This window comes from Cyprinodon variegatus, unplaced genomic scaffold (genome assembly GCF_000732505.1).
Source record: "Cyprinodon variegatus isolate N-32 unplaced genomic scaffold, C_variegatus-1.0 Scaffold103, whole genome shotgun sequence".
Taxonomy (NCBI): Eukaryota; Metazoa; Chordata; class Actinopteri; order Cyprinodontiformes; family Cyprinodontidae; genus Cyprinodon; species Cyprinodon variegatus.
In genome coordinates, this window is record NW_015150556.1 from 1,062,942 (window position 1) to 1,072,640 (window position 9,699).

The following is a 9,699-nucleotide window of genomic DNA, read 5'->3' on the forward strand; positions in this document are numbered from 1 at the left end:
ATATATATATATATATATATATATATATATATATATATATATATATATAGCATGAAATTGGCACACACAAACCCAGCATATGCGGAAAACGTTTGTGATTGGCAGGTGAAACTGTCAATCTACCTGCCACGTTGGCTGGGCAGCGAAAAAAAGACAACACACAATACTGAGTGTCGTTGGCTGATCATACAGCCTATTCTTTTTTTAAGCAAGTCTCACTTTTTTCTTGGAGTTTTTTTAAATAAAACATGGCAAAATATGGATCTCATTCAACCATTACAACTGTTAAACCCATTTCTAGAGTTTAGTAACTTCTTTTCAGCTGTTTTTGAACACACCACAAGCATACACATGCTAACACAGAATTTTTTTTTTTTTAAACAAACCATTCAAGTTGCTAAACGTTGTTTGCAAATCAGACCTGTTAGCTCTAATTCTAGAAGCTAGTCACACCAGGTCAGAAACAGTTGTCATTATGTTGGCCTGGTCATAAATGAGATTAAATTTGTCAATAACCTAAAAGCACTTATATACACATGTAATTACAAAAGTAAATACAAACCCCAGCAATGAGAAATTTTAATTAAAATGTTTAGAAAAATACACAAGAGTAATATATGGCAAACTGTTTATCCGTTATCACCAGATTAATTTTTCATACATTTGGGACTACTTATTTACAAGTGGTTGTAAATAATGGAATGATACATGACAGCCCTGGTGAATGAAAGAATTCTAACAAATTCTTCATGTCAGTAAAGTGTCAACACTTTCACACAAACTTCCAGAGTTATCAACTGCTTTCTTATCTAATATTAAGGTATTAAGAAAAACTTTATAATTAATTTCAATTGGATATTTTTTCAAAGTACTAAGGCTTTGCATAAAAACCGTTTAAATGCCAGATGAGGTATCTACTTGAGTCAAACTTCCTAAGCTCTTACAGTGGTTCCAAAGTACAATGGAACTCAGCCCTTTGGAAGCACTGAATTACCGGAGTAAGAATTGGCAAAACCTGGACTCTTTTCTTGGATTACATTGGTTCTGCAACTGCACAGACTGTACAGAAAGGCCTCCATGGCTTATGTGGAAAAACATTTAGAATTAGACTTTTGAGTTTTGATGTTAACCAAGCACTAGACTGTATAACAGGTCTGGGAAATTTCAGTTCCGGGGGGCCAGTATCCTGCAACTTTTACATCCATCCTTGGTCCAACTCAGCCATTTGATTGGCTGGTCCAACTCAGCCAATCAAATAGCTGAGTTACCTCCTCATTATGCATTTAGTTCCTGTAGAGTCATCTCAATCATTTAAATACTTGATCAGGTGTGTTGAACTAAAGGCACATCTAAAAGTTGCAGGAAACTGGCCCTCAGGAACTGGAATTACCTACCCCTGCTAAAATCTGTGTCTGAGTCGTTCTATAACACCCTCTCAACTGTCAGTTTAGCTTTGTCATTGCATTCATCCATTTAATTTATTTATATTATTAATTTTATTTTTTATTGTCTTTGCCACCATGTGGGATTTTTGTTTGGTTTTGTTTTCATTTTTGACATTATGTTTTCTAAAAACAGAAAAATCAATGAAGCTATTGTCAAAAAAAACGAATGACAAAAAAAACAACTTTTAAATGGTAAATGGCCTCTACTTGTATGGCAACTGATCAACTCAAGGGATTCAGCTTCACAGCTTCAAAAACAGCAGAGTCCTGGGTCTTTAGGGCAAGTCGGTTCAGACTGTTTACTCAGAAAGGATGTGAAGTTGGAGCTCCTTTTGAACTAATGTTGAAGCGTTTAGAGCCCCAGATTCAGGCCGGTATGGGCTACCTACTGAGCAGGGACATCAAGTGTGATCCCCAACCAAATGCAGCCATAACGTCAGAAAATGTGTCAGTCCTTACTCGTTCATTAAAAAGCAATTTAAAGATGTTCTAACTTGGAAAGTCTACCTCAGAACCTTACAGTCTGTTGATCAAGATTTTGATTGTACTTTCAAATATGTTTTTAGAGTGGCAGAGTCCCTCAGATATACCAACTAGCTGCTAACTAGGTTAGTTAAACTAACCAAGCAGTAGCAGCATTACTGGGACCAGGGACTATGGGGTCTTCAGCTGCCTGTATATGTCTACAATTTAAAGTGATAAAAAACCATTCATGAGGTATTTTGTAAAAACTATGAATGTCAGAATATGAAATGTAATCTTTCATCATAAAATGTTAATATTCTAGCTTAATATTAAATCTAAAGTGTTTTGCCATAGCTAAACAAAAATATTAAGATGATCTGATCTGCCCAAGTTCTTTGACTTTTTCATATAGAAACAAGAAATATACATTCTCTGTAAATGGGCATTTCATATATACCTAATTTAGTAAAGTGTAACCATCTATATACATATATATACACATTTTTTATTTCTAATTTTCATGGTTCTATGTTGACAGGGCTGCAAGCGAGATCAATAAATAAACACAATTTTTGACTATATCATAACCATTATATCTTTGTGCTGTGGATGTTTGAGATTTACCTTGTTTCCATAAAAAATAAATGGTGTAAATAAGTTTTTAGTGGCTATTTTAAATGAATCATACAAATAAAAAGTAACTGACCAGATGTAGGTTGCAGGTGGATGGCTGCTACATTTAGAAAATTGGTTTGGGAATAAAGGATGAGATAGTACTTTTTTTGGCACTCTAAATTTTTTTTTTACAAACTTATTGAGACCAAGAAAATAGTTAAGGCCTGTTTACACAACATTTTCTGGTAAAAGTGGAAAAGTTTTGTTCAGTTTCAAACCCTCTTGTAAACCACAAACGTCCATGTTGTAATTGAAAACAGGTTCCAATGTGTTACGTTTTGAAAGCATCCTAACCTCCGTTGATGTGTACACAGGAAAAAAAAAATATCTGAAGAGAAAGCCCTGTAAATGTGACATATGAGGTAGTAGTGGTGCTTTTCTAAGCAGGAAGCCTTTGTAGTCACATGCTTGTTATACTTAAAATAGCATTATGGCTACACGTAGTTTGATGACAGCAGACAACAATCCCATTTAAACGGATGGTTAAGGTTAAACGGATGCCCCAGGCTCTAAAAGTGGCGGGCTGATCACAATGCAGAGATGTGTTTTTGAATTTTTGGATGCAAAGCGGGCGGGGTTTTGAGGGCCGGACAACAAAGCTGCGCGACGCTAGAGAAAGCACAACAAGGAAGATGGCAACAACTATTGAATAGTTCTCGTTTGACTCCGCTTTAGAATCAGTTTTGGAAGGATTAGACTTGGGGTTTTCGTTGAAACGTGAGCAGGAAGAGGTTCTACGCTCATTCATTTTTAATAAGTACGTATTCGCCGTTTTACCGACAGGCTGTTTGTTTACACTCCCCCACCAGCTTTCTGTCGTGCTTCCTAGGTCACAGTCAGTTGCGCTCATTAGTCAGAGCGTTGGCCGATAGGCACAGACACGAGCCGTTTCTCAATTCACGGGAACGCGAGTACAGACTCGCGTTCTCATCAAATCCGGTCTTGGCAAGAACAAAGGAAAGTCTGGACTTGATGAGAATACGAGCACGCAGCATAGATATGGGTCAATTTGAACAGAAGCATACTCGTGACGTCACCACAGGATCAGCTCGTCTAGAGATGCATTTCACCTCCTGTTATTAATAGTCTCTATGTAATAATAAATTCTGACTTTTTTCATTTAATGGGGGAATAATTATTAACACAGTCAGATAAACACAAATCAAATGAACATTTTGCCAAATAAAACACACACAAAAAACAAATCGCCATCAGAGCCAGCAGTCCTTCACACACGGCTATGCCGAGAGAGGGCTGCCATACACAGGCTGCGGTTAGCCCTGGCTGCCGTTAGCTTTGGAGCTCCGCTGGTTGCCGAGGTCCTCTCAACTTCGGAAATCTTTTTTTTAAATTACGCATTAAATCAGTAAATGGACCATATAGAGACGCTTTAAAGTATAATATTCTCGCCTCAAATGATCTTAAAACGTACTTTTATTGAACAACAGCAACAGAAAAGAGAACTTTTAAGTTTCAATGGAGCGCCCCATTGAAAGCTGCTGCTGCCGCAGTGCATGCTGGGACAGCTGTCAATCTCAAGAACGGACAAGTCTGCTCTGATGCATACTCAATAAAGAAGGCGGGGCGAGAACAACATCCGGGGATTTGGTGCGATCTCGGTTTTGGGTTCTCGGCAATTGGAACAGTGCTCGGGCTGAGGCTGATGAAGTATCACAAGCACACAAGAACGTATATTGAGAAACGGCCATGGGTTGAAAGACACTGGGTTGTTCTCATCAACAATCTTCCAATGTCTCATTCATCGGGACCAGACTAAATTCCACATTTATTCTCACATTTAGTCTGGTTTATCAGGCTAACTAATTGCCATATCGCTTCTGTTTTAGTGACTATCCATATCCAAGATCCATTAAATAGCTTTAAGTGTTTTTTAAAGAAACAATTGATATAGAACAAACCTAAGATCTTTTAAAAGTGATGTTATAAATAATCACTAAATTATGGCATGTATGCTTATTACTACTAAGGTTTGTTTATACATTGGTAAACAAGAAGTTAGCAAATTTTGAACTTGCAATAACTCTGACAGATTTAGATATGATAACTGTGACAGGTTTAAAAATGAGTGTGTGTCAGATGTTCCTGACAGTCTACCTGAGAGCGTCTGGAGGTCAAATGAATGAACACACCTGGTACCCAGCTTTGACCTAAGTGACACGTGTCTGCCATCAAGTTATTTTCTTATTTCTGCTTTAATAAACATATCGTAATATCATTTGTCCAATCAAGGGTTAAAATATTTCGTCCAATCACTGTGAATGGTCATACAATTGATAACAACTCAGGTTATTTTTCTCCATATTGGCTAATTTTATAGCTAGGAAGCTAATAAAGAGCTCCACTGATATCCTGCTTTAAATTGAATAAACTTACATTCAGTGTAACATAAGCCATCTTGACACCAAAAGCATATCTAACAATATGACAAATATATTATTAAAAGAGAGCTGTTAGAAGTGATAAAGCAACAGCTAAATACACCTGCTAGGGCTAACAGGCTAAGCTAAACAGAGGATTTTTAACCTATATCTGACAGCTAATCTAAAATATATGACAGCTAACGTAAACAAAATAGTGGAGCCACTGCATATATCTTAATATATTGATATTTTTTCTGTGATAACGGTAAAAGAGTGGAAGCATTGCGTGCAGGTGCTCGATGTCATACTCACCATGTTGATGCAGTGCTGCTAAAACGGACTCTACCCCAGCAACACACAGCACCCCTACTCCGAAATCAAGCAGAAAGGCGCACATATGCCCTTGTTGCGATGGCTGAGGACAAAAATGAAAGGGCTCCTGCTAAAAGAAATTCAGTCACTCTATCTACACAGAGATAGGCTACATCGTCAGAAAAATCTAAAGATGCAGTCTCCGCTCTCAAGTATTTTCAACTGCAGTAGAGGTCACACTGAAAACTCTTAGTGAATAGGGGTCTTCAGATGTGCCTGAATAGAAATGCGAAACTCGAGCCAACAAAAGTATTAAAATCGTATAAAGACAAAAAACCTTCAACTATTAAAGATATTCATACATAGTTTTTAGATGTTTTTTGCGCTTTTTAAATTTTATTTTAAAACATGACGACTATTATTTAATATAGGCGTCTCGGAGTTTACTATAACTATCCTGTAGGACCGCCGTAGCACACATGACAGATTTGTAGTTGCTGGTAGGCACAGCACGTCAGAGCAGACGCAGTGGATGATCCACTTTTACTGAAAATAAATAACCAGATCTCTATACGTGAACTTTTTTTTTCAGGTTACCAACACACAGAGTATTACATGTAGCTATTACATTTAGCTCATAATATTTTACACTGTAAAATGATACAATTTAAAATGGTTAGTGAACGAATGTGCCCTTTTTAGTTTTTTCATATTTGTAAAAAGAATAAAATGTGGACACTTTATTGGCTGCATTATCATCAGTCCCTTCGTTAACCTCAAGCATTTCCTTAATTTTATATAGCATGAATTTAACAAAATGTCAGAAATATGAACTGCAGAGTGACACCGTTTGTAGCACTGCTGCCTTGCTACAAGAAGGTCTTGGGTTTGATTCTGTCTCCCCTGTACATGTGTGGGTTCTCTCCGGGTACTCCAGCTTCCTCCCACAGTCCAAAAGCATGACTGTTTTTCTTCAAACGGTGTTTTATGTGTCATACTGTAGAGCTGTCTTCTAAATTGACAGCTCTACAATACCAAGATTTTTTACTTTTCATAGATGTTTTCATCTTGTTTTATTGTAAATCATTACTCTGAAATCAAGACTATTTCCTTTTGTGTTAAAGTTTGTAAGTCTGTAGGACTTTAACCCTTTAAAAGTAAACTTTTACCTTGACTTGAAAAATCTGATGATATGTATGTTTGAAAACAGAATTATCCATATTACAAATGTGCAGTTTAGATAGCTTTGAAATCATAGCCTCAATCACCTTTTCTTAGCACATACTAGTGTCAACTGATCTGTTCTGGTTTTTTTGCCTATCTGCTTAAAGATTTAATGTATTGTGTGCTCTGAGATTATGCACTCTATACAATTGTTATGAACATTTGTTCAGCCTCTGTTGCCTTTTTCTAGAGAGGAAATGGAAGGATAAAACAATAACTGCACAAGAAATAAAGTTTTACCTTTACTTGAAAAATCTGATGAAATTTAATTATATTTAATAACAGATTTATAATTATCCAATTTACAAATGTGCAGTTTAGATAGGTTTGAAATGCATGGGAAATATAATATTTAAAATGTCTTGTTTTTAAATTTTGTACTAAATACCAATATATTATAAAATGTCTGCACATGGCCCAATGCTTAATGTAGAGCGATGTTAAGTCTGACGTTCTTCATAACAGAATTCTGTATGCCCTAAGTAGCTGTATGGGATTTTGTTTAAGTCTCATTGTCTGTATGTAGCTCTTAAAGGCTTCTGTAAAACATATTTTCTATTATATTTAAAAGTTATTTTTATTTTATCTTCATTTTGCCTTGCATGTTCCAGGTTAATGTCAATAGTTGGTGGATTTTGTTGCATTCACTTGAAAGCAGGCTAAGGGTCTTATCAGATGGTAACAATCAGCTCAGGTTTTGTACGTTTGTGCTTGTGTGGCTGCAACCAGGATATATTACAGAAGAGCATATTCATTTCTATGGTATATGAAGGCTTAGCTTTTTTTTTTTTTGCTTTATTTGCACATGCGCATATATTGCCTAAGCCCTCCTCTCTTATTGCAGGGATATCTACTCCACCCCCTTGATGCATACTGCTGTTCTCATGGCAGACCCACAAATGCATACAGCTCCAGAATATTCTTTCATGCCGCGTTAGTATTTTTTAATAAAAATATCTCCTTGCACTTGCATTCTTGCATGATAGTTTTTCACTAATACAAATGTCAAAAAACTAAACCCAGTTTAGCTTAGCAATATCACGATTAACGCAGAGGAAAAATATACTAAGAGAAATAAAATATTTCAAATTTTCAAAGACAAATTTTTTTTACAAACAATCTTGGTAGGTCAATTTTGATAATCACAGCTTTTTAAATTTATACATGTCTGAATGATTTTTATTTTTTTTTTAAACCAAAGACAAATTCAGATTTTTCTATTCTCCTTGTCCTCATCCCACTCAGCACTGTTACTGCAGCTCTTTGAACTCTCAGCTCTCTGGAGCCTGAGCTCCTTTTATTCTTTTCTTAGCCAGTGTTGTCTGTCCTTTTTAGTCAGCCTTGTTATTTTTAGATTAAACATAATAGCCAGGATCTTCGGCACACTGTAAAAGTTTCACGCCACTCCTATTGTTTAATCCTAGGACATCTCCTCTGCACTTACTAGCTCTTTTAAGCTTCAGCTTCAAGCATAGAGCTTCAAATATTAATAAATACAATGGGAATATTACAGTAGAAATCTCAGCCAAGTCAATCAAAGAGACTTATTGTTGAATGTCGCAATTCATTTTTAATGGTGACGCTTTTTGTGCACAGGCATTGCTAAGCATTAAACACGCATTTCCTTCTTTTATTAATCAAACAACAGTTTGAAATGTGAGGAACTGATCTCAGTAGCATACCTCGATACAGAAAGAGGGCGATGGAAGAAAAATCTGTGTCATCTCCTTACCAGCAGGACTGAAAATGGTTCAAAATGTAATTCTCTTTGGTGCAGCGCCTCCTTCCTCATTCTCTCTAATCTGCAAGCATGCAAATTACAATGCAAATGCAAATACTGCTGAATAATTTATGTGTAGTCTACATTTCTCCTAAAACCAGCAGCTCTTGTCTGAGCAGAGTAATGTGGGATTCATAGCAATGATTTGGCTAACCGCTGAAATAGACTCCATTTGCTTTGGAAGATTTTTTGAAGGATTAACACGAATCATTTCTATATATTCTAATCATTAAAATCCTAAAGTACTGTTGAAGTCTCAATTCAAGTCTGTAAACTTTAACATACATTCCCTATTCCTCTTGAATGCACATTGTCGGCAGTAAGGGAAGATGAAGATGTTTTTTATAGTTTATTATTCAAATCATTTTAGGTTTTCTTATTTATAAGAATATATTTTGATTTAGTTAAATTTTTATTTTCTATTTAAGATGAAAAAGAAATTAGGAGTTTATTTGGACAAAACACATATTTAAATTTTTTTGCTAACATTGAGATGTTATTTTGTTAGTAACTCCTACATGTTATAAAATCATAATTTCAAATGACTGCAGTCATCATATCCCCTTTTGTAGCTATTACTGCACTTTGGCATATAACACAATAACATTTCCTTTCATAAACCAAATAAAATGCATCTGTAAGCACATACAGCATGTGTTTGTGTTTTATGTTGGACAGAGGAAAAAAAACAAGCCTTTCACAATAATTTGATACCGATGGAGGCAAACGCTGATGTTCCTTGCATCCGAGTTAATATATTCCGTTTTTCTCCTCCAGCAGGTTTTCCATCAGGGATTGTAATTAAGCAAAACTGTTCATGAGTGGGCATGTTCATTTAGCCCCTGTCCGGGTTTAGAAGGCTTTAGGAGGATAGAAGAACAAATCCGGGTGAAACAAGGCGATTGATGCAGCGGGCTATGTGAAGACATTACATACAAACTAGCGAGACTAAAAGGTACCAAAATGCTCAGTTCTTCTATTGGGTTTAAACTTGTGAAAAAAAGTAATACTAAGGAAGTGGCTTCCTGTCTGTCTGTCTAAATCTTTATCTATCAATTTATATATATATATATATATCTGCAGGCCAGCTGATACTGTTGCCTATGCACAGCACAAGACTATCTTGCATCTCCAGTTTCTTTAAATTCCTCCTTATCCCTCTGTTTTCTTTCCATACATGTTCGGTGGTTCAAATGTTTCAGATTTTAGGCTACTGCTTTATTTAGTTTGAGTTTAAATGCATGGACCAACTCGTCCTTCTGCAGTACTTTCATTTATTTCATGACCTCTAACCTCCAGTCACAAATCCTGTGTGAAGGTACAGCAGGATTACTGACACTGACTTTAATCTTGAGAAATTTACCAAAACAATGCAAATGTTTACGTGCCTCCAAATGTTAAAAATAGAAAATAACAA

At 35.9% G+C, this 9,699-nt stretch overlaps 1 protein-coding gene across 1 annotated transcript in view; it reads right to left on the reverse strand.

The window, feature by feature from the left end:
* Window positions 1-5,515, reverse strand: part of tmem161b (transmembrane protein 161B) — a 21,558-nt gene extending 16,043 nt beyond the window's left edge. The window contains exon 1 of the mRNA XM_015374448.1: window positions 5,279-5,515. Coding sequence (XP_015229934.1) covers window positions 5,279-5,281 — 3 coding nt within the window. The 5' untranslated portion in view covers window positions 5,282-5,515. The remainder of the gene's footprint in view (window positions 1-5,278) is intronic.
* Window positions 5,516-9,699: the final 4,184 nt, after the last annotated feature.